The 26,304-nt window shown below is 40.0% G+C and overlaps 1 protein-coding gene across 1 annotated transcript; it reads left to right on the forward strand.

Moving 5' to 3' along the window:
• The first annotated feature begins 783 nt into the window (after nucleotides 1–783).
• ntn5 (netrin 5) lies at nucleotides 784–24,903 on the forward strand. The gene is made up of 7 exons (XM_041778908.1): nucleotides 784–916; nucleotides 6,532–7,991; nucleotides 11,612–11,800; nucleotides 14,543–14,692; nucleotides 18,397–18,447; nucleotides 21,429–21,509; nucleotides 23,576–24,903. The coding sequence occupies exons 2-7, from the start codon at nucleotides 6,542–6,544 to the stop codon at nucleotides 24,142–24,144; spliced, it is 2,490 nt and encodes an 829-aa protein (XP_041634842.1). The 5' UTR covers nucleotides 784–916; nucleotides 6,532–6,541; the 3' UTR covers nucleotides 24,145–24,903.
• Nucleotides 24,904–26,304: the final 1,401 nt, after the last annotated feature.

Here is a 26,304-nt window from a genome sequence, read left to right on the forward strand (position 1 = left end):
TCACAACCACATATTGATTAATGACCCACTGTAAAAGGCTCTTTGACCCATGTTTGGGTCCTGACCCTCCTGTTGAGAGCCAGGGCTACATGCTAATATAAAGGAGTGAGATACTGAGGATTATTCCTAAATGCATTTTTTGGATTAAATCATGAGTGCATGAGAGTACACATTTGACTGAGGGACACTCATCTTGGTGAAAAGTGAGACTCTGCACTGTCACTGATCAATATGTAGGATAAAAGTATGGGGTCACCACAGAGATGGTTTAATTCAAACAAGATATTTGTAATAGTGGATAGTACTGGGTCCGTTTCTCTCTCTCTCTCTTATTCATTCATTTACATGAAAAAATAATTTGAAGAAGCTAATTTTTTTTAATTGTTTTTAAGTAGGCATGATTTTTTTTTTTTTCTAAAATAGAAAGGTATCTAATGTTGAAATAATACCCCAAAGGGCAGCATGTCCTGGGAGATACTGGCTGTGCATTGGTAAACATTAAAAAAAAACGTGTTGAATTTAACCCGAAATAGGCCACATTATAAAACATATATTTCCATATTATTTACACGGGTCAAGAAGAAATATTATTAATCAGAAACTATTTGCCTTTAAATCATAATCAGCCAGTTTAAGTTAGTCCTTCCTTTAACCACTTGAACAGTTTGACAGAGGTGCTCTCTGCCAGTCTGGATGTGACTTCTCAACACTTTACTTATTACATAGAGACAGACGCACCTCCCACCTGATCCCGTTCATTTCCCTCTCCTCCTCCTCCGCCGTGTTGCCCCCTCCCGGTTGTTCCGTCTCCTCCGCAGACGCGCAGACTCTGATGTCCGGACACTTGCTGAGGTTCTCTACATGATCAGGAACCAGAGGAGAAGTGAGGAGACGGAGGATCACTGGGACGCACATGGTAAGCTAGCGAACTGGCACGTATTTAGCCTAACTCTCTCAGTCACAGGGGGAATGTGAAAATGAAGTTTAATCTTTGCTAAAGTCTCGCGTAAGGACAAGTGCGTGATGTTTTATTTCCGTCATCGTAACGTGGGCGAAGAAGGGGCAAAAATTCTCCGAAACTTGGTCGCTAAATTACGCTAAAATAGCAAAGTAGAGGCGTAGGTTCAACATAAATATAGACAGTCAGTTGCCTTTATTTTTTCTAAAAATTGCAACGCAAATATTCATTGAAAGTTTCCAACCTTTTTATTCTTAATTGTCAAAGCATATTACTGTTATTAAATCATTTGTTTATTTATATTTTTATTCCCCCTTTTGTGCATGAACCTGTGGGATTATACTGGCACAATAGATAATTTTTTGGTCGTACCAATTTAATTAAAGATTTTGATACAAGAATTTATTAATAAACTGAGAATGCGGGTGAGTCTAAAGTAAAATTTTATTTTGGAAACAAGGGAACAGGGTCACCAATTTTAATCTAATTTCAACTAATTGTCACACGTCGCCCCACGTTTATTTCTGAGTTAGAATATTTAGATAATATCAAAAAGCATACTATAAAAAGTATATTCTTCCTTTTTAGTGTCTTACTTGTCATAAATAGAAGATTAAACATAGTCTAAACATAACAGGAATCCAATCTATTTAGCTCGACTTATTAAATAAGAAATATAAAGTACTAAATGCCAAACATATAAGACGTATTACCAGTATTTCAAAATAAACAGAATCAGCCCACATCAGTGACCTTATACTGTAAATATTATTGTTCCTCTGTGAAAGATAAAGCTAATTGATAGCTAATTTCTGACTAACAAGTGTAATTAGCTGTGAACTATTAGCCTGCGGGCTCTGCTGTTAGCTAACGCCAAAATAATCAGACTAAATACGATAAACATTTGTGCTAAACGAACCGAGACAGGACAATTATTTTTACGAGTTTCACTGCATGCAACCTGCGTGACACTGCAGGCTGTTTTCTCGAATTAATTAGTTTGCTTTAAAGTCCCTTTAGAGCCCTTTTACCAAAGAGAAAATACAGAGAAAATATACCGTATTTGCTTTAATAGATGTATCAGACGGATTGCTGTTATGACATATGTGAGAAATAACAATTATAGAGTCTGGGGCCTGGAGGTTCTTGATTCAAACATTTTATAATCTGATAACTCATTTTAACAACAAAGCAGCTTTTCATGTAATTATTTATTAACTTACTTGTTTTTGTGTTTGTACTCAAAAATGGCTCTGTCTGCAGTTATTTTTGTTTACTCTTAGTCTGTTTTTTTTAGCCCACATTTTTTCAGTTTAATTAACACTCAATTAAAACCAAAGCCCTCCCTTTTTATTCCCATCATGCCCCGGGATGTCTTCAGCATTACTTGAACATGATATCACAATGATTTCCTTTCCATCTGTTTTTTAATATCGACATGTGAAGCCCGAGCTGCAGGAGAGCGTCTTGCCAACTTGTGTGAGGTTATAAAGAGAGAAGGGGGTCGACAGGAAATTCGCTTTCAAATAAGATGTAGGTAACATGTGTTTTTTGTATTTAAACAATGAAATAAGTGTAGGAGCGTCAATGCAGAAGAAAAGACAACCTCAGTGAGTCTGTAGATGTGTGGCCCCTGAGGGCCTGGCTCACCCGCCCTATAGGTTTGTCTGAGGTGCAAACGTGAAGGACAGAGGCCTTTAGCTAAAGATACAAGCAGTGATAATCCATTTTGTGCTGTGGGTTGCGTTCATCTCCTGGGCAGCCTCACTAAAATTAGATTATTACACCTAAAAGAGAGCTCCCGGAATCTGCTCCGTGTGGAATAACACACACATGGGCTTCAACTGTGCGACAGGAATGCAGTTAGAGACTACAGCCTTACCAGTGTTGTATTTCTGAGCGGCTGAGGACAATTGCAAATTAACAAAGGTGTCAGTGTGGTAACATGCACCAACAGGTGCCTTGGTTCAGCTTCAAACATGTGGCCTATAAGAGAGAGCTTATATAATTGATCATATTTATTTAAAGGCGTAAAGCGGGGCAGCAATGTTAAACCCTGGGAAATCTTCCAAGAGACCATCATCCTGATACAAAACAGCCCTTTAAACTGCTGTCATCTGTTTATTTGTTAAAACAACAGCTTAAGTCTTTTAAACCTCAACACAGAGAAGAGAAGCAATTTGAATTTCAAATATTTGCCTCTGTCTTGCCGGCCAGGGCTGCTGCCCATGACGAGGAATGTTAAAACGTGTGAGACGGGCCAAATCCTGCTCATCTGCTCACCAGAACAACTCCAGAGCCGGACAGGCCCGCAGCTCTAAAGTGTGAACAGACAAAGAGAGTTAACAGGTAGCCAAAGAGAGAACACCACACACAAGGGCCTTCTGCGCTGCATAATTTACCATCTAGACATCCAGCCAAACCACAAAAACAAACTATTGTGACGTGAGAATAAGTGTTATGACAAATTAAGCGCAAACAAGAGGGATCCTGGTTGTTCTGAGCTGTTTATTGTATAAGTAAAGACAGAAGAGACAAAAAAGAAACATGATGAAAAACTAGTATTTATTCATAGCCAATGGCATAAAGCGCAGAAACAAAAATCAAGCACTCTTTGAGGTGGAAACAGAAAAGCCCTAACATTAAAATGCAGGTAAAATCGATTAATTCCCATTCTTACTTCATATTTTTCTTATTTTATGGTGTTTCCTTTTTCTTTAGTGTGCTATAGAACGTAAAATAACTCTACGTTTATATATTTTACATCAGTTTATAAAGGCATAACCCAGAAAAATTAACTAAAAAAAGTAGTTGCAAGGGCAGCATATCTACAAATATATAAATAAAGATCGCATTCACATTTTCTTCTTCTTTATCTTTTTTCTTCTTCTTTTATCACTATGTGGTATTGCACTTCCCTCTCTTATCCTCAGCACACTCTTAAAAATGGGGTACAAGTCAATAAAATACTGACATCAGGGGCGTTTATATCTTTGCAAACAAGTATTTTGCATTTTATATTTAAAATAAATTCAGGCCACATTGTTAAAGTATGATTTTACTGGGGGTTTTTGTCCTTTACTGCCTGTAAATCTACTTATGTTTCATGCTGTAAGACAATAAAATGTATAAACTATCAAGGGGGGGTTTCTGTGTGATGTATACGTGTGAATTCCTTCTGCTTTTACAGAATCATTAAACAATCATTCTTTAGTTAATATTTTGGCGGTTGTTCAAGCTTAATCGTGGAGATAAAGTGAGGAAATAAAAAGGGTCTGCAGAGCATGAACATAAGTGTTGGTCTCTGTACGACTATGCTGTAAACATGCCCCCAGGTTGTCAGCAAGTATTTTTCCAGCCCCTTGCCAGCCAAGCATAGCTGCTTCTAAAGATCACCCGCCGGAGATGTTGATCTCATCTTACCACTATTTGGCTGTATAAGCTTTTTGAAAGATTGCTGCAGAGTTTTTTTAAAATGTAAAGTTTACCATGGTGAAAGAAAAAGAGGCTTGGTGTCACTTTTTTTGTACTTTTTGTTCATTGACAAAGTGTTGTAAAATGGTCACACTGTGGCAGTTTCCTCCCATCAAACGGCGCTTTAAAGGGTCACTTGTGTCCAACAGGTACTTCAGACGCCCCAGCTGTGTGAATTTATGGAAAGCAGCAGAGAAAAGTGGTTGAAATCATATCCGGTGGGTTGCAGTGGTGTTGCCAGACAGATGATCTGGTTTCGGAAGAAGTCAAAGTCTGGATTTGGCCTGGAGGGGCGCTTTAAACGCCTCAGGGGCCTCTCTCTGATGGGCATCCATTTATCAGAGCGCTTGTAATGGGGCGATGTTTAATTAGTTGTGTAAAGTGACGAGGACAAGAACAAGAGCATGTCATTAGTTTGTTGAAACCCCATTCTCACTTGTCGTTCCACATCAGACAGGATTTCTTCCCTGAATCCTCCTGTAACCTTTACCCTTCCCTTCTCACACAGCCATGACACTAACACCCCATGAAACCTGAGACATAATTAATCATCCGATCAACGTATAAGTCGTGCTTTTTATCAGAGAGTTCGTATTCCCATGGGGCATGTCTCGACACGTCAGGAATGACCAACCGAGGTATTCTGGACGCCAGGAATGTGGTTCAGTGGCACCAGGTCACAGTCAGACTGCTCATCACTGTATTCTTTGCTTGTGGCGTTTCCTATAGCAACGCTTCAAAACATTTCCACGTGATACGCCTGGTCTTCGCTTTTGTCTCCAGCTTGGTTTGGCTGATTCACTTTCTAGGTTGTCTTTGGAGGTCAGGAAGAGAGCAGTTTGCTGAGGGAATGCCGTGTCCTGCTCACAGACCCCTCAGAGCTGTGTGGTCCCCGAGGGGAGCCTCATATTTCGGTGGTTGACTAATTGAGCGGGATGACGAGGTCGCAGAGGCGTTCGGCCTCGTCTTCTCCTACGGGTTTGGTTTATGCAGCCCTGCTGACTTTGCTGTCAGTGTCAAACGCTTGTTAGGACATCATCAATCTCGCAGCAGTTAAGAATATTCTCAGAACAGAATGAAGGGGGCAGGTGATAGATGGGACGGGAGACTGAAGAGCAAAGGGAAAGTGGTTTGAACATGACAGTCCTTTAAGGAAGGGAAGACTGTCCCAAAAGTATATGCAGCAGGTGTTGAACTTTCATACGAAGAAAAGCATAATAAGAACTGTTTGGTAATGTGAATCTGAGCTTCATTTGAGCGGTAAAAACAATAAATCACTGGTTCCAGAGAGAGAACACGCATTGTTCATTTTGTCCACATGCCAAAATTAACACTCTTGCGTATCAAATCCTGACAGAGGAATAAATTACACTCATCGCCTGTTGCAAGGGATGGGAAGGGATTTGCTCATGCAGTGGACATACACAAGTCAGTATTTGTCTTTACTACGGAAGTATCCGTGAAGAGGCTCAAGACGAACACACATTTTGATCTATAAATCACCAACCACCATCCTAAGACTAATCTCCAGCTCCTATCCTTCCCTCCCCTCATTTTCTCATACCCGCTCCTCAGCTCGGTAACACTTCATGCTCAGACACCTCGCTCGCCTGCAGCACAGGCCGTTGGTAAAATGATTTGAAGAGGAGAGCCATAAACATGATGGATGTGGTCCAGTCCGGGGTTTAGCCCCAGCTGTCGGGCATGTTTTTTGTCATTTCAGACAGACCGGTTGGGTGCTCATGCTTCTTCACCTATATTATCCATTTCTTTTTGTTAAGATGAATATGTTCCTAAGGGCTGTCAAGGTCAAAGATTCAAACCAGTGGCGGACACAACTGTGACGATCAGAGATTACATTTTTACGAGATGAGATCTCTACTGGCATCTCCTGAAAGCCTACGAGGTGCAGTTGAAGTGATGCAGTGAGCTGGTATCGTGTGTTTTCAATAAAGACACAGGTGGTCTCTCTTAGATTTCCGTCTCTTTTTGGCTTTGAATCCAAGTCTTATAAATCAATCACTTTGTGGGATTTTTTTTTGTTTTATGATCCAGCTCCCATGGTCTTCTCCTAAAAATCATCCTTTCTTTGTCTGCAGGCTGGATGACATGATGAAACTACCCTCTTCCCCTACCCCCTTCCCTTCTGTCTTTCCTGTTTTCCTTCTATCCCTTCTTTTCCTTCTTTCATCCCTTATTTCTTCTGGCCTTTCCCACATCCCCTTGAGCTGGACTTCCCCCCATGACCCCTGCTACCACCTGGACGGTCGCCCTCGCCACTGCCTGTCGGAGTTCATCAATGCCGCCTATGGAATCCCGGTCAATGTCAGCCACTCACTACAAGGGTCCGATTACGATGCCAATGTCACCACCTTGACAGACCTCCACAACCCCCACAATCTGACCTGCTGGATGGCACACGGAGATCCTGAAAGTGGCGAATGGGCCCTTACGCTTCCTCTTGGCCGACGCTTTGAGGTTACCTACATAAGTTTGCAGTTTTGCCAGCAGGGTGAGCCTTCAGATCCAATCTCCATCTCCATCTTAAAATCAATGGACTATGGGCGATCATGGAGGCCGATGCAGCATTACTCGAGTGACTGCCTCAGGCACTTTGGGTTACCCTCCCAGACGGTGGCCCAGAGTCGGCACCAAGAGACGGAGCCCCTCTGCTCAGATCCTCGACCGCTACAAAAGCAAAGAGGTGGCATGGTTCTAGCCTTCTCCACCCTTGACGGACGCCCATCTTCACCTGATTTTGACCACAGCCATACTCTCCAAGACTGGGTGACTGCCACAGACATCCGCATAGTCTTCCACCAAGTGTCCAAAGATGCCAAGGTGGGAAACTTAGACAAAAAGGAGGAAGTACGATGGCGTGACAGTGTCAATGATGACCAAGGGACAGGGCTTCTAAGGTGGAGAGCAGGCTACAAGGGAGCTGACAAGTCAAACACAGAAAATACACTAGCATTTTTTGACAGGGAGATGAAAAACTTGGAGATAAGGGAGAGAAACAAAGAGGAGAAACATGGAAGAAAGGGTCATTCGAAAGGCTCAAGTCAAGGCGAAGATGGACACAATGTGACCAGCAAAGAAGGAGGGGATAGTTTAAGCACTGACATCTTCGCCACTCCAAAGAAAGGCAGGAAAGGCCGAGGGCGGGGCCGCAAGAAAGAAAACAATCATTGGCAGCCTTGTCCCAGTGGAGGGTGTAATTGGTCCGTTGAGGGTCGGGGCAGGACTAACACAGGACGGGAACTAAGAAAAAGAAGGAACAATAATCTTAATACCAAACAAAGCTCAAGGGATTTACAGACGGCCCCTCGCTTTGCTTTTTTGACTGCTGTCCGAGCTCCTCTGGCTCTCTCTGACCTGCAGGTCGGGGGTAGGTGCAAATGTAATGGACATGCTTCCAGGTGTCGACGTGACGACACAGGCCGGGCAGTGTGCATGTGCGAGCACCACACGGCGGGACCAGACTGTGATGTGTGCGAGGATTTTTATTGTGACAGACCATGGCATCGAGCTACACCCACGCACCCAAACCCATGTGTCGGTGAGTTATGCTGAATGACATTATGAAGCATAAACAACAGTTTTATTAATAGTTTTTAAAAATTTTAGTCAGGTTTACACAAAAAACAAACAATGCAAAATAAGCCATACTACAGTAAAAAAAAAAGCTGAAAATTAAGGCGTATCAGATTTTCAATTATAAGATTCATTGAAGACTTTTTTTTTTACTTGATTTTGGTGCCACTTGTGGACAGAGAGATTTGTCTCTTTCTTTGCTGATCTTGTCCTGTACCTAAATAGATAGGATATCATTGGCATATTAGCTCCTCTGACACCTACCCCATGGCAGCAGTTTTGGGCCTATATATTTTCAATGTAAAAATAATCATTCTTTCACTGATGGTCTATTTAGCTTTGGAATATAATAAAGAAGCATTGGCATTCATTTAGGTCTTTTTTCCTACTTCTTTAAATGTCCTCATAGGTACTTTAATTCTACACACATTCCTCTTTGTGTACAAGGTAGAGAAATTCAATAATATGTTAAACTGAAGAGTATTGTTAACAGATTCATTTTACAGTATTCAGAATACTTAAATGATGCTGAAAGGTTGCTAACAAGCTATTTTCATGTGTAACTGATTGGCTTTTTGTTATACAGTGCCTATATAAAGTATTTACCTCCTTGGATGTTTTACTCTATGATTGATTTTATGAATCAATCACGGCCAATATAATTTGGCTTTTTTTGATAGAAAACAACATCAAAAGCTTCTTTAATGTCAAAGTGAAAACAGATTTCTTTAAAGTAATGCCAATATAAAAAATATACAATTTAAAATAAGTTACAGCATAAAAATTCACCCCCTTTAAAGTGACTGATCTGATCCACAGATGTCCAGCCAGTTGGTGCTAGTAGTCTCACAATTCGTGAAATGGGGATTACCTGAGGGCAGTGAATGTGTCTCAAGTGACTGCAGTGTACAGACACCTTTGGAAGGTCCAGTCACTGGTTTATCAGTATTCCTGGCTACACTACACCATGAAAACAAAAGAACACTCCAAGAAACTCAGAGAAAAGGTCATTGAAAAGTATGAGTCAGGGGATGGGTGGAAAAAAAAATCCAAGGCATTGGACAACCCCCAAAGTTTAGTTTAATCCATCATCAAGAAACGGAAGGAATATGGCACGTGTAAATCTTCCTTGATCAGGCCATCTTCACAAACTGAGTGACCGTGCAAGAAGGAGACTGGTGAGGGAGGCCACCAGCACACCTAGGACTTCTCACTCTGAAGGAGTTACAAGCTTCAGCAGCTGAGATGGGAGAGACTCTGCAGACAACAACTGCTACCCGGGTTCTTCACCAGTCAAAGCTTTATGGGAGAGTGGCAGAGGGAAAGCCTCTGTAGAAGAAAACTCAGAACAAAATAGATCATGTAACAAGGTAGTTGAATTTATTTACAAACCCAATCCCATATAAGCTGGGCCGTGTTAAATATAAATAGAAACAATGCAATGATTTGCATATCTCATTAACCCTTATTTTGTTCATGGTAGAACAAAAACATCATATCACGGAAAACTGTTCCATTTAGAAACCACAAATGCTATGTCTCGCAGAAGAACGAGGTGAGAGACCGTCCAGCTTGTTATCAGCGCACAACTCAAAATCCTGCATCTCTGATGTATGGGGTTGCATTTGTGCCTATGGTGTGGGCAGCTTGCACATCTGCTCCCATCCAGACAACGCCTCTTTCAGGGAAGGCCTTGCTTATTTCACCAAGACAATGCTAAACCACATACTGCATCCATATCCCCTCTGAAATAAGAGGGGATGATGCACAGTGGTAAGCGTGGCCTTGTCCCTACTTTTTTAAATATATGTTGCAGCCATGGAATTCAAAATGAACTAACATTTTTCATGAAATGGTTAAATGTCTTGGCATCAACACCTGATATGTTGTTTAGGTTCTATTGTGAATAAAATGTTGGTTAATGAGATTTGCAAATCATTGCAGTCTGTTTTATTTACATATTACTCAGCATCCCAGCTGTTTTGGAATTGGGTTGTACTTTGTGGCTTGTTTGAAGCTGTTTTGGTCAGGTATGGCCCTCTAACACTTTGCCATTCTTTAAAATCATCACCAGTGTACCTTGCCAGAGTCCACCTCTTCCATCTATGCCAGGGTCAGGGAAGTGTACTAGCTTGAACGTGGTATGGAGCATTAAAAAAAACTGGACTTTGGGGGTCAAAAGTGCTTGGGCCTGGTGCACATCGCTTTGTGTGAGTCATTGATCAAGACACCACAATTCTTGGCCCCTCTTTGTGCCTTTTTCCTGCAGGGCAGGAGCTTGAATAGGCAAATCCATTTACATGTGGTTTACATTTTCCTGTCAGAATGAACAGAGATCCTGGTTGCCAAGAAGTTTTAAAGCATAGCAGTCCCAATAACCATCTTTAACCCCCTCTCTCTTTTCCTCTAGTCATAATTCTGCTGTCAGCTAAAAGCTTGTGATGCCTAAAAGATGGTATAAGTAGGAATAAACAAAAAGCAGCTTTGAAGACAATGCTATTGGAGCATATTTGTATGTAAAATTGGAACTAAATCATTCCCAGACCTTTATTTTTAATGTTTAGTCACGTCACTGTCATTTTAACTCTAATGTTTAACATGAAGGGATTTAATCAGCTGGCATAACTTGCAGCCCTCAAAGACCAGGGTAATAACAAACAGAAACACTATTTTCTCTGTGTTTGAAGGCACTCAAAAGTAATTTACTTGTTTTAATTAGAGCTGGCGATATGGACGATAAATCATACCTAGATATTTTAAGTTGTATGGTGAAACAATGTATAATTCTTGATCCTTTTTCTTTAATCAAATAATAAAAGGTTGCCACAATACCAGAATTAAAAACTTTGATATGATGAAAATAAAAATTAAATGATATTGAAACCTGTTTGACATAAGCAACAAAAATTCTTAGGAAGAATTGCAGACAAATTCTTAAACACTGTCCTAAACTGCACAAAAACATCTTTATATATCTAGGTCCAAAACACTTTCTAAATCTTTAAAAAGCATGTTTCAAAATGATAAAATCTCCTTTATCTTTTCACAATTGTATCAAAAAGTCAAAACTTAATCGTCAAAAACCCAAACTATTATTTGTAATGCATTTTTAATATACCCTATTTTTGGGGGATTAGTAGGATCTGATAAGTATAATAACTAAACACTGAATCGAAACAAGTAGTTAAAAAAAAGTCCTTATATGAGGACAATGGGTCTATTTTACTGTATAAATTAGTAAAGACACCATTGTCTTACACAGCACAGGTAATTCTACCAAATAGATGCAAAAAATAAATTGGATATATCCTGAAAGAAAAAAGCTTTTATTTATTAAACATTGTACTTATGTGTTTTGCACTGAGGAGAAGCTTCCGTCTAGCCACTCTGCCATAAGCCCAGATCAGTGGAGGACTATGGTGGTGGTATGATATGCATTGTCCGCTGAGGCCCTCTGTAGAGAGGTGTGTGCCTTAACAAATCATGTCCAATCAGTTGAATTTACCACAGGTTGACTCTGATCAAGGTTTAGAAACATCTCAGCAAAGATTAAGTGAAATAATAATAATTTCTTCTCTTGTCTAGCCTGTGAGTGTAACGGCCATTCGAACAAGTGTCGCTTCAGCATGGAGGTGTTTCAGCAGTCAGGCCGTCGTAGTGGAGGTGTGTGCCAGAAGTGTCGCCACCACACAGCTGGACGCCACTGCCAGTACTGCCAGAACGGATACACCCGCGACCACAGCAAGCCGTTGAACCACCGCAAGGCCTGCCAACGTCAGTCCCTACATGTGTGTGTGTTTGCTTGCTGTACAGGTGCTTGGGACAGGGTTAAGGGGTAGAGGGAACTATTTCTTTTGAAAGCGTATTTTTTTAATTGCAGTAGTGGAAGATAAAATAAGTAAATTTAGAGACATGTTATGTCTGCCTGTCTGAGGTGTGTTTTTACATGCTTACTGTGTCCCAGTCAGAGCAAGCACAAGTGTTTATAGGCTGCTTACATTGTGAGAGAGGACAGCAATTCCTGTTAGTGACACAAAACATACACAAACCCAACCGAGCTGCCACCTGTATACCCACAGTTACCGTTGGTTGGCATGTGCCGTGACCCTTGATCTTTGACTGGTCACATGTCCTAAGTGACTGTGACACTCTGGTATGCACATGTGGGGGTCCAGCAACAGGCCTAATATATCCAAAGTTAATGGGCTCTCTTTGAGCTTTAGGAGTGAACAGTTATGATTTAGTGTCGCCATGATTTTATTTTTAATACATAAACGTTAAGTGAATTTAGTCAGCTAAAATTTATAGTCGCTTTATTTCCCTGGGGTTTCCTAAGAGGCCAATTATTTAATTTTAGATTCATTGTAAGGATTTGTATAAACAGTACTTGAGTGTTAACAGTGCTGCTGAGGTCTGGCTTCCTCTTTCTATCTGTCTTCCCTCATTTGGTTTACTGCCTGATAGCAGAGGTAAATAGAACATTTAACAATGTAAATCATGGCACATTCAGATCGCACTTATGAAACAGGATCAAATGGCTTATAGTAAGGGAAAAAAAAGATTAGGTATAGTGTGTGTAAATGACCAATGTTCTCCCCAGTCTGTGGTCACACAGTGTAAAAATGTGATTGTATGCTGATGACACTGATGTATACATGTGCAAAAACAGTCAAAGTAGCAGTATTGGTTAGGCTAAATGCTATGGGAATATTCACAGTAGTAGTATTTTGGTTTTTAGAAGCATAAAATTAATGCATAATTGTGGGCATGGCTTAAATGACTGCAAGCTAGTACATTATAGCTTCCTCAGCTCCAGTTCTTTGTCTGCTATTCTAAAGTTACTTTTTCAACATGGTGGCTGCAGTGGATGGGCCTCAAAAGCCCTTTAATAACAATAATAATGACTGCATATGTCACTCATGCTTCATCCAATACTTTACACAGTCTGTGGTGTCATGGCATGCCCCTTGATTTCCTGCTCACTTGGGCTAAATTTTTTCAGCTCATAGACAAATGACTTTTAACTGTTGACACAATTCTTGAGTTTACTGACTGAACAAATGCTAATAAACTAAACAGCAATCATTCTAGGTTCACCTAACATTGTTAAAAAAAATAGATTGTCACTTAGATTAAAATTACTTCAATCACAATGTCAGTTCTATGTGCCCATTAATAGCAGTTGCCATTTGCATCAAGTTAACCAACTTAGATTCATCCCTGTAAATCTATGCGGCATCTCCTAGTCCTCCCACAAAGCACACACATGACCGACCTTCATATGGAATTTTGTTGATAGCTCAGTGGGGGAATTTGTCTTTGTTTTCCCAACAAGACAGCAACAAAACAGGTTTTATGATGTAGGTAGAAGTCTTGCATCTTTGCTCAAGGACACTCAGGATGGATGCTGTCAAGGGGGATTAAACCTGATTGATGGTCCTCTACAGCTTGTCTGCTGTTTTGTCTGTCCTCTGTGCAGTTGTTAGGTTTTTATTATCTTTTGCTTTGTTCCAACTTGGTAAATTTTTCTGTAGAAGACAGACAAATTCGTATTCATAAAAACTGAAGATTTTTTGCTTGTTGAAGTCTTCCAGTTATCCCAGAGGTCTGTTAGGTTTAGTTATTTACAGCTTGAAATCTCTACCAACTGGACTGTCTCTATACGGCATGACAGAAATAGGGTTGAGAAAGTGCAGCCAGTTAAATCTCGATGACAGAAAGAGATAGATGGGTTAGTAAAGGAGAGGGCACAGTAAAGAAAGCAGTGGAGGAAGGCTACAGTAGAGGAGAGAGAGGGAATTAATGTCTTGCAAGAAGAGGGTATTATCACTTAGAAATAGAAGGAAGGGACTAGGACAGCATTTTATAGGGATCCATTTAAGTTAGTGAAAGATTTATTCATTCAGGACGAGGGAGGGCAGCTTAAAGCACCAAAGTGAGATGTAGAGGAGGGTTTAAAAAGGACTCATTCAGATCCAGGGAGGAATAGGGAGTTAGGACATGCCACCTCTAGGTAAGATAGAGTTTAGTATGGATGCTAGGCCACCGAGGCAGAAGGAAGTGCAGGATGTAGTGAGACATGCAAAGGCCAAGGAGTCAGGTTTATAAAAGCATACTTGATGTCCTTGGATTGCTGTGGTTGCTACCAAGGGTAGTTTTGGCAAAACAATCTATCCCAAAAGCCTGATGGAGAGCAGAGAGAATCCTGATTCTCAAGGAGAAGGAGTACTCTGATCTGAGCTAGTTCTGTTCCATCTCACTACTGAATGTGGGGAAGATTTTCTTTAGTATCATGGAACAAAGGTTATCTAGTTATTCAGAAATGAATCGATTAATAGACGCAACAGTGCAGAAAGCAGGGATTTTGAGGTTTAAGACCACTGAAAATAAGCTATGTTTATCCTCAAGTCTTCAATTATGAGCTGTTGAAATAAAAAAATATCTGTCAAACATTCAGATTGTTCAGTGGCCTACAATGGCCATAAAATCTTTCTTATCTTCTCATCCTTTTTTCAGCATGTCAGTGCCATCCTTTAGGAGCGGTGGGTCGCTGGTGTAACCAGACGTCAGGTCAGTGTCTGTGTCGGGAAGGGGTGACCGGCCTCAGGTGTAACCGCTGCGCTCCGGGATACAAACAAGGAAAGTCCCCGCTGCGACCCTGCATACGTAAGTAACCTGACAGTGTATGTTTTATTTTTAATCGGGAAACTGTCAATCAGGGAGACTGTCCTTGTCCTTGATGATGGTCTTTTTTTATAATCATATCCAAGTAGCTCAGAAGTTACATTAACCTAACCAAGTATTTACCCTGAAGGGAGAAAACAATCACTTGAGTATTTTTAGCCAATAGATTTTAAACCATAACTGGAGATCAGATCAGAGAGGACAGATTGTCTTTGAACTCCTGTTATGTTTGTATATGATTGTAAATCTTACTAATGCATTGTTTTTGCATTCTGTGCATGCCATGCAGATAAATTAATTTGAATTTTAATATTTGGTCTTCACTCATGACAAAGTGACCGCTCTAATTTCTCCTTCAACATGATTTGCTTGTGGTCTTATTGGATTAAACCTTCTATCAGGCTCTCCAAGCCTTTATCAAGTAGTAGCTCAGTACAAAAGGGGCCGCTGCTGTCCAGATTAATTTGGCCTAATCATGCAGCGTGTCCCCTTTTCATCATCCCTAGAGAAGGTTTCCATAGCAGCCTTGACATGAGCTGACCGCTACGGGGAAACCTCATCACCAGCTGATGTGGGATCAGAGTCATATCAAATGGCTCGCTGCTACATATCTTTGGCCCCGGACAGCACCGAACTTCAGCCACAAGCGCTAATCCACGTGCACTTCCCGGCTAATCGTACGAGTGCCGACAACTACACAGGCACTGACACTGTGTAAGCCTCAATCAGGTGACATAGGAAGCCAGCAGCAGCGAGCTTCACACCTGTTGTGCTGCTCACAACGCCCCCAACCCAGGGCCCAGACTCATAACTCTCTCAGTGAAAGGAGTGAGTGAAAGAAAACCTTGTTTGTTTTTACTGCCAGACCATCTCAGGCTATGTATAGCATCTCTTACCCCCCACAGTCCAACGTAGCACCCACCCTCCTCCAGTCCTCTTTTCAGGCAGACCATAAGGCACCCAGCAGACAGGCTAAACTTAAAGCTAGCATTAAACAGCACATATACTTAGCAGAGAATAGTTTGTTTCTTTGCCATCATAGTTTTTAAAGGGAAAATGTAAAGTCTAAATATTTGATCAGTTTGCTAAAAAGATTACTGAGGTATTAAAGGGAAAACAAGCTAGTGAGCAAGCTGCAGCTAGCCTTAGCTAGCTAAAATTACCTGCACTCATCTTTGTTTGAGTTAGTTGGGCATTCTAAATGGTTAGATTTAGTTTTAGCTAATTCCTACCTTTATGGAAAAAACTGCTGAATTCTAGCAAAGCTAATGTTACTAACATAGCTAAAAAGAGAGTTGTTTGACAGGACTACGTATGATTAAATCTACCAGCTTTCAGTAGCTGCCACTATCTCTTCTTCTAAGTCAGTGAAATAATTTTTTTGAATTGCTACCTTTGCCAGTATAAAGCCATTTCAAATGAACAAAACTAATAATAAAATTTAGATAATTTGCCAAAACTGTATGTTTATTCATCACTTTCAAGCATATTCTAGCACATATTCAAAAGTATCCAAACCCCTTGGATGTTTTATTATTGATTTCATAAATCAATCATGGTCAATATAATTTGGCTTTTTGCCAAAAATATTACAAGAAAACTCTAAAATGTCAAAGTGAAAACAGATTTATACAGAGCAATGTCAATTAGATAAAAATATGTAATGTAAAATGCTTGAGTGCATAAATATTCACACCCTTCAAATCAGTATTTAGTAGATTCACCTTTGGCAGCAATCGAGTCTGTGTGGATAGTTCTCAGTCAGACTTGCAGATCTGAAAACTGCCGTTTTTCTTTGCAAAACTGCTCAGCCTCTGTCTGGTTGTAACAGGGATTGGAAGTGAAAACCCCTGTTCAAGTCCAGCGGCAAATTGTCTACTTGATTGAGGTCTGGGTTTTAACTCGGCCACTCTAGAAAATTTACCTTGTTGTCTTTGTAGCTTTTGCTGTGTGCTTCAGGTCAGTGTCTAGCTGGAATATAAATCTTCTCACAAGCCATAGCTCTCTTGCAGACGGAATAAGATTTTCCTCCTGGATGACTTTTACCCTTGATCTTTACAAAGCCTTCTAGTGTCAGCTGCCAAGAAGCATCCCCACAGCATGATGCTGCCACCACCTTGCTTTACAGTGGGGCTGGGGTGTTCGTGGTGATGTGCAGTGTTTGATGTCTGCCTGTCTTGTCTGATGGCCAAAAGAACCTTTTTGGTTTCATCAGACCAAAGAATTGTCTTCCACTTCACCACAGAGTCCCCCACATGCCTTTTGGTGAACTCTAGTCAAACTCTGGTCAAATTAGTTTTTTCTTCAAAAGTGGCTTTCTCTTTGCCCCTCTCCCTTAAAGCTTCGACTAGTGAAGAACCAGGGTAACAGTTGTTGTATGCAGAGTCTCTCCCAGCCCAGCTGCTGAAGCTCTTTCAGAGTAGTCATAGGTACTTGGTAGCCTCTTTAACTAGTCTCCTTCTTGCACGGTCGCTCAGTTTGTGAGGACAGCCTGATCTAGGCAGATTTACACGTGCCATATTCCCTCCATTTCTTGATGATGGGTTTAACTGAACTCCGGGGGATGTTCAGTGCCTTGGAATTTTTTTCACCCATCCCCCGACTTATACTTTTCCATAACCTTTTCTCTGAGTAGCTTGGAGTGTTCTTTTGTCTTCACGGTGTAATGGTAGCCAGGAATACTGATTAACCAGTGACCGGACCTTCCGGACACAGGTGTCTTTATTCTACAGTCACTTGAGACACATTACATTGACCATGATTGATTTATAAAATCATAAGCTGTAAAACATCCAAGCGGGTGAATACTTTTTAAAGGCACTGTACTGGACCTAGATATGATGACATCGGTAATTAGGATGTTTTAAAGTTAAATAGTTTGCAAAAACATGACTGTCTTTATGAAATGTTTAATCTTGATTTACAGGTTGAGAAGCTAAATTAATTTGCTTACTTTCTCAGTAGATATTTCCTGTTGTGGTGAGAGGGTTTTTTAAAGTTGAGAGAGTTTTTTTTAAATAAATGAAATAAAGATTAAAAAAACTGTATTTCAGTGATAAATTAACTTAAGCTTTAAGAATTAGTTTGTTTATTACAAATATGAATTGGCTTTCTCAGATGTACTTTATGTACATTTTCACACAAGCACACTGCACCTTCCTGTGTTTTAAAAGAGGGGGACAGTCAGCTGGGTGGGGGTGTAGGGTGTCACTGTCCCAGTTGTGTCAGAGAGGACAGGACATGAACGGGGGGACGGAGCGTGAACTTTGGTAAAATATGGCTGCTCTGTCACACAGAGTTTTACAAGAGACCTGGATAATATATGCACCGACCAGCAGGTTGTTCATTTTTCTTTTACAAGCTTAAAGATGTGAACAGAGTCAAGGCAGGTTTATTAGACTCTGCTTCATGTTTCAGACATAAAACATACAAGAAGTGATGGCTCAGCCTTATTAAATTACCAAAAGTAAAGTTTGTGTTTATGTGTGTGTTTCTTGCCCAATAAAACAGGACCACACACACATTTTTGACACTTGCTTATCTTCTGAGCAGACATGCCAGCATGCAATGAAAGGCATCCCTGCATAGCACACATAACAAACACACTCAGTCTGCAACAACCTGACAGCTCGGGTGTGTGTGTTTCTGTTCCTGTCACCTGTCTGAAAGTGTGTTTATGTTTGCAGGAATTCAAGAGGTTGCTCCGACCCCCGTATACCAACCTCAGTACAGCATAGGTGAGTTCATAAACATGCAGATGACACAAATGTTAACCGATGAATAGCTGCCCCCTTCATTTTTTTTTTAAACTGGAAGTTTAGTAATTTACTCAGTTTGATTTGGTAGGGTTGTACAACATGAACAAATTTAACATGAGCAGTGTCATGTTCTTATGTTTCAATTAACATGTTTACATAAGCACCAGGTTTGTTGCTAGAGTTAATGCGAGAGCACATTAGTTTAGAAAAAGATGTTAAAAACTGAAATCATCAGTCTTTTTAAAAGCTAATGAGGAGCTAACTACGATATAGGCTACTGATCATAAAGCAGTGCTGTGTTTCACTCTCTTCTTCTGTTGTGTTTTTCTTTAAAATATTTTCTCATGGATACACCACCTGCTGCTCTACCTGTGGGCCATAATACTCACCTAACAGTGGTTAATGGAAACATGCATGAATTTGCATTTTCTTTATCTGAATATCTGAAATTCATTTTACTTTTGCAACACATTTGGATGGAAATCCCACTCACAAGTTGCTATCTGAAAGGATGAATATTTAAATCAGCTATTTTGGATCTGTTGCAAAAGGGGGCTAGTAATTTTCTTTACACATAAATGTTGCATTTTATTTTGTCATTGCTTTAGATTCTAAACTACAGCTGTCAAATGGTAGTTTTTACAAAAAAAGAGAAAAAGAAATTCTATACTTAATTCTATAGTTAGTTGCAATAAATCTCTACTTTTGTAACATTTTAAAATTTCACTGTTTTGTTTATTAAATGGTTTGTGTTTCATTTTGAATTTTTGTAGTGCCTTAAGCTGAGGGTAATTGACTTGCTGTTTGGCTATAGGGACTAAATAAACAAGGGATTTCAGGTCATGAACTTGACCAGAGAAAAAAAGGAACTTGTCATGGATTGAAAAAGGAAATAAGAACCACTTAGAGGGCTAATGTTTAATATCAAAAAGTGCAAATGACTCTTGACTATTCCACTGAGTTGTCTGTGACTGTTTTTAAGTTAAATGAGACATTAAGGAGCACTGGTGTGCTTAATTTACATCACTATGGCTGCAGGGAGACAATGCAGTGGCTTAACTAAAGTGTGTAATACAAAAAGAATGATTTCATAAAAATTTGCAAAACAAAAAAAAATCATAATTATTGTCTCAGCTGCACTGTTTCTTTGCAATTCAGACATTTTTTCATTGTTTGCTTTTAAAGTACTTTAAATTTTGGCTTTGGTCAAACATCTCCTGGGAGTTTGAAAAGAATTAAGCTATGGAAGTTTTCATGCTGCCTTTCTCTTGTGTTACTTTAATGTAAAAATAACTCATAGAGAAAGAAAAGGTGGGTATGGCTTCATTCCTGTGTGCACACAAATCTGACCCCTACATGAGTCAACAACACAGTCTGGCTGCAGACTGTTCATCTGAGACCACAAACTGTATATCTCAGAATGGAAGTGCTGTAATTTGCCAGCACAACATGTTTCCAGTTTTAGATTAAAAGAAAAAAATCAACCTTGTTTGTAATCAAAGTCTGGCAGTTATATTCGTGACATAACCACATTGAAACTATTACAAACTAAGCAACGTTTTATAAATCAATCAGAGAAAAAGGCAGGATCAAATTATATATATTCTCATTTTAGAAGTGGTTCCACAAACAGGGCTCATTTTACCTTCTTTGACTTTAGCTGAAGCTTACATAGTAGCACTGGTTACGCAAATAACATTACTACATTAGCCAATGTAGCTTAGTTAGCTTTAGCAATGTGAGCTTTAACAAACATAGCTAAAGCTACTTTTGCTACGTTGATTTAGCTGACATAGCCACTTCATGAGTTTAGCTTTAGCTACATAGCTCTGTACACTATGCGTAGGCTACATAGGCTATGCGTTAGAATGTTTGCATGTAGGATAAGCTTTTTTACCGTAAACAAGATGTGTCAACCTCAAGGCCCGGGGGCCAAATCCGGCCTGCGGGACAGTCATACTGGGCCTGCTAGATCATATCGTATTCTAATCATAGCTGGCCCACGGGTATGAGGTCTGTAGATTTGCTCCAGTATAAAAATGTAAATCTAACCTCGATGATTTAAGAGAGCCTTATTAAGTCAGAAAAATTTGAAAAGTAAAGAGTAAAAATAATTAGGCAAAAAGTCAGGAATGTGGGAAAAGAAGTTGATTTGGATTTTCATTTCATATTTTCAATTTTGCATCTCACAATTCTGACTTAAACTTATGATTTTGATCTTTTGAATTTATCATTTTGGCTTTTAATCCCATATTTTGACTTTTTAGACTCATAATTAAAAATTTTAAGTCATAGTTTGACTTTTAAAAGTCATGATTTTATTTTGTTTTATTTATTTATTTATTCTATCTCATGAATTTGCCTTTTTTTAAAACATTATTTTGACATTTCTTGTTTTGACCTTTTGAACTAACTAGCTTAACTTTTTATCTCAAATTTAGAGCCTTTAAACTTATCATTTTGCCTTTTCTTATCAAAAAAAAATTAAAATGCTTAGAATAACTTGTAACTAATAAAAGCGCAAACTGTATGTTTCTGGTAATAGACGATATCTATTTTAATATGATGCTTGTTTGAAGTTTCATCTTCTAAGACGGTTGAATACTGTGCTTTTTTCTTTTTTTAATGTAATATAACTTTCTAAACTTCTCTTTTGTCTCTATTTATGTCACCTATTTATGTTAAATAAACATGACTATGACTTCTGTGTACTCATATATCAAAACAAAAGCAGCGAAGCACTCCCTCCTAGTGGCAGCTTGAGGAATGTCCCACCTGCTGCAGCCGGCTCATCTGTTAGTCACAGGATATTGTGATGACAAATACAAGCAGCCATATTGTAATTAGGGGAAAAGACATGTGCTGATATGCTTGCTATGAAATGATACCCTCTCATTTTATGCCCCCCTCTCTCTCTCTCTCTCTCTCTCTCTCTCTCTCTATCTCTCTCTCTGTTACAGCGGAGGAGTGTGTTTCCTACTGCCAGCCCTCTCAGGTTAAAGTCAGGATGAACTTGGAGACGTATTGTCTGAAGGATTTTGGTAGGTTTCATGATTTATGATCATTTTCTTATAAAATAGGAAAACATGTTTTTCCTCTCTCTTATTCTCATTCGTTTTTACTCCTACCAACTTCAATCTATAGTAAGACTTTAATAAATTGAGTTTATGTGTGCGTTGAATTTTACAATGGTAGTATGTGATGTGAAAGATCTAAAAGTTTTAGGACTCAGCCTACAGAGGATCCTGCCTCCGTAGCCAGCCTAGACTGCTTAGATTGATCTGAAATTAGATGGTCAGGCCTTCAGAGGATTTCTGTTTGTCACCACTCAGCCTCGCCCTACTGATGCAGTCGGTAGGTCAGCTCAAAGTCCTGATCAGCTAGAAGAATACAGAATATGGCTGGCTGTATGCCGATATGATGATGTGGCACATTGTGATTGGCCCTATGTTGGAGAGTTTACAGAAGGGGTTTGCAACACCTCACTGTAGAATGATTGATAAGAACACCATGATATATTTTAATATAAACACTTTTAGTAGATCTTATCTTCCCTCAGAGTATTTGTTGGGTTTGTGCTGTGGTCATACTGTTCATTTTATTTATTGTAGATTATCAGCAGTTTAGGATTGCAAACAGGCCAATGCTGCTAGCGTTAAGAAACAAATGCTATTAATATATTTTTCATTTCTTTTTTCTTAAAATCACAATCTGGCCAGCTATGCTAAAATATACAATGTATATAACTTCCATAAACCAGCTTACTATACATTAACGGTTAGTAGTCATGGGTATCTTGGTGGCCTCTCTCTAGTCTCCTTCTTACACTTCTTGGTCACTTGGTTTGTGAGGACTGCCTGATCTAGGCAGATTTACACATGTGCCATATTTCTTAGATTTCCTGATGGATTTATCTGACCTTCAGGGGATGTTCAGTGCCTTAAAATGTTTTTGTATCCATCCCCTGACTTATACTTTTCAACAACTTTTTCTCTGAGTTGATTGGGGTGTTTTTTTTTGTCTCCATGGTGTAATGGTAGCCAGGAATACTGATTAACCAGTGACTAAAGCTTTTCAGACACAGGTATCTTTATACTACAATCACTTCAGACACATTCACTGCCCTCAGGTGATTCCCATTTCACTAACTGTGAGACGACTGGCACTAATTGGCTGGACCTCTGCTGATTAGGTCAGTCACTTTAAATTGGGGGAATTTTTAGGCAATCAACTATTTTAAATTGTATATTTTTGGTTAATTTACATTGCAGAAGTCTGCTTTCACTTTGATATTAAAGATTTTTTGGGGGGTAAAATTTTTGTGTCAAAAAGACAAATTATATTGACCATGATTAATTTATATTAAACCAATAAAAAGATCAAACATCCAAGGTGTTGAATACTTTTTATAGGCACTGTGTAGTAGACTAACCTTGCAAAGCAGATGGATACACCCGTTTCCTTGTTTTTCACTGGTGAATCCATCTTGCAAAGCTCGCATCTGAACTGTTTGGGCCCAGTTAGAAAGTGACAGTACCAATCAGCGACGAGGGGCAGTACTTTCGGGCGCAGCGGAGTCGTGAACTAAGCAAGCAGCATCAAAAGGCCGTTGCTGTTTTGGCGGAAGACATTAGCGTGGATGCTGCTAAAGCGCCAGTTTTATCAGAGCTTGAAGACATTTCTTCGTTAAAAGAAGAACAAAGAACAGCAGTGAGTTGTATTCTTTTAAAAAACAACAAAAGTTGTGTACTGACGTGGCTACAGTCATCACGGTTCACGTTATGCAGTTCTATATGGAGTTTATTCCTTGGTAGCTGCTCACACGTACCTAGATAGCAGTGGCGACGTCACGTGTTTTGTTGCTCTGATTGGTCTGTAAAGATGTGACAGACAGAACGTTCATCAAATTTCCCTCAGGGTTTTCTTTTCAAAGACTCTGCCCTTTCCCAAATACTGTATATCGAAGGTTTTCCAGATGGATGTGTGAAACACATCCATCTGCCGTGTCAGGTTAATAGTAGACTGTATCTAAATGAGAAAATTTTAAAAAGTTCTACATAGAGCTACTTTGAAAACTGAAAAATATTGATTGTTTGTCTGTTCTCAGTGCTGAAGGTGCAAGTGAGAGGGATGGAGCGTTCAGGTCCCTGGTGGCAGTTCTCCATCTCCGTCCAAACAGTCTTCCGCACAGGGTCCACCTCTCGTGTTCGCAGGGGCACCCAGTCCCTCTGGGTCCCTGACCGTGACCTAAGCTGCGGCTGCCCTGCCCTCCATGTGGGCCGGACCTTCCTCCTGATCGGTGCAGAGGAGGGGGAGCGGGGTTGGGGACCTGAGGAGAGTCGACTGGTGGCAGACCGCTCCACCCTGGCCCTCCAGTGGCGGGAACACTGGAGCCCCAAACTGAGGGGTTTCCGGGGACAGGACAAAAGGGGCCGCTGTCCGCCCAAATCCAACAACCAGCACCATCACAGGGAGCACACAAAGCCCCAGACTGGGTACATCCCCCCACACCTGCTGACTGAGACACACACAAAGTCTCACAGTGGGGAAATACACTCTGTGGAAGTGGACGTCACTCACAGCTCACAACATACACACTCTTACACAGACAGAGAGGTGAACACACTCACGACAACCTTGCCAGCACTGGTGTGCTCCACTCAAAGTCCAGGATGAAGAACAGTAAAAACACAAAGAGACAAAAAGAGACTTTTATCCTCCACTTTCCAGACAGTCCAAGTCACTCCAAGGAGAGGACAGCTTTCTTTTTTACATGTTTGTCCTGAATACATCAGGATAAACCAAAACTTTACAACAGAGAAACTCCTCAAAATACAGACACAAACACACACATCTAAAAATGTGAAGAAAAACAGTTTTTTGTTTTTAGATGTTAGAGCTAAAAAATGACTTACGATGATAATATTCAAGAATTCCACCAACAGAACTGGTGCAATTTGTTATGTTTCAGTATTTTCTACTTAAAAGGCTTTTGACAATAAAAGTCTGACTGGAATGCCATGCTGTATTTTTTGTCCTATATATATTTATAATTTTTGTTATAAAAAATGTTTGGATCACATTTATTTTGGAACACTTGGTAAAGACATACAGGCATAGCATACACAAAGAAGTGGAATTAAAAAAGTTTAATTAGATTAAATAAGATGCAGAATGTGCAGATTAACCAAAATCATAACTTAAAAAATGTAACATAAGCTTATAAGGACTATGATGTTTTGAATAAAATAAAAACAAAATGATGAGCATTGTTATTTATATATTTTTATGAGTCTGTTTAGGTTTTGCTTGAGATGATCACCCTATCGTAGCTTACTACAGTATATTGCTTACTAAGTATTCGCTCACCTGCCTTGACTTGCATATGAACTTAAGTGACACCCCATTCTTAATCCATAGAGTTTAATATGACGTCGGTCCACCCTTTGCCGCTATAACAGCTTCAACTCTTCTGGGAAGGCTTTCCACAAGGTTTAGGAGTGTGTTTATGGGATTTTTTGACCATTCTTCCAGAAATGCATTTGTGAGGTCACACACTGATGTTGGACAAGAAGGCCTGGCTCTCAGTCTCCACTCTAATTCATCCCAAAGGTGTTCTATCAGGTTGAGGTCAGGACTCTGTGCAGGCCAGTCAAGTTCATCCACACAAAACTCTCTCATCCATGTCTTTATGGACCTTGCTTTGTTCACTGGTGCACAGTCATGTTGGAACAGGAAGGGGCCATCCCCAAACTGTTCTCACAAAGTTGGGAGCATGGAATTGTCCAAAATCTCTTGGTATGCTGAAGCATTCAGAGTTCCTTTCACTGGAACTAAGGGGCCAAGCCCAGCTCCTGAAAAACGACCCCACACCATAATTCCCCCTCCACCAAACTTTACACTCGGCACAATGCAGTCAGACAAGTACCGTCCTCCTGGCAACTGCCAAACCCAGACTCGTCCATCAGATTGCCAGATGGAGAAGCACGATTCGTCACTCCAGAGGACACGTCTCCACTGCTCTAGAGTCCAGTGGCGGCGTGCTTTACACCACTGCATCCAACACTTAGCATTGCACTTGGTGACGTATGGCTTGGATGCAGCTGCTCAGCCATGGAAACTCATTCCATGAAGCTCTCTACGCACTGTTCTTGAGCTAATCTGAAGGCCACATGAAGTTTGGAGGTCTGTAGCGATTGACTCTGCAGAAAGTTGGCAGCCTCTGCGCACTATGTGCCTCAGCATCTGCTGACCCCGCTCCATCATTTTACGTGGCCTACCACTTTGTGGCTGAGTTGCTGTCGTTCCCAATCGCTCCCACTTTGTTATAATACCACTGACAGTTGACTGTGGAATATTTAGGAGCGAAATTCACCACTGGACTTGTTGCACAGGTGGCATCCTGTCACAGTACTACGCTGGAATTCACTGAGCTCCTGAGAGCGATCCATTCTTTCACAAATGTTTGTAGAAACAGTCTGCATGCCTAGGTGCTTGATTTTATACACCTGTGGCCATGGAAGTGTTTGGAACACCTGATTTTAATTCTTTGGATGGGTGAGTGAATACTTTTGGCAATATAGTGTATTTGTGGTTTACATATGGAGAAAAGACACACAATGATATCTAATCATTTTGTACAGCTTTAAAACTGGAAAAAACCCTGAGGATATATATTTCAAATGTTTGTGAACTGTTTTTCTATCAATATTTAGTTGAGTCAGTGTAAGTTTAAGCTTGTTTACAATATAATGTGTGGAAAAATTGTGCTTCAGTCTGAGTGGAATTTATATTTTCTTTATAAAAGAAACCATTCTCATTTCTTTCTTTCTTTAT

Source organism: Cheilinus undulatus, linkage group 22, assembly GCF_018320785.1.
Source record: "Cheilinus undulatus linkage group 22, ASM1832078v1, whole genome shotgun sequence".
Classification (NCBI taxonomy): domain Eukaryota; kingdom Metazoa; phylum Chordata; class Actinopteri; order Labriformes; family Labridae; genus Cheilinus; species Cheilinus undulatus.

Coding starts and splice junctions, on each gene's coding strand:
- ntn5 (XM_041778908.1), top strand. CDS start 6,542: ATGATGAAACTACCCTCTTCCCCTACCCCCTTCCCTTCTGTCTTTCCT. Junction 14,693..18,396: donor CCCGCTGCGACCCTGCATAC/GTAAGTAACCTG, acceptor TTATGTTTGCAG/GAATTCAAGAGGTTGCTCCG. Junction 21,510..23,575: donor GTATTGTCTGAAGGATTTTG/GTAGGTTTCATG, acceptor GTCTGTTCTCAG/TGCTGAAGGTGCAAGTGAGA.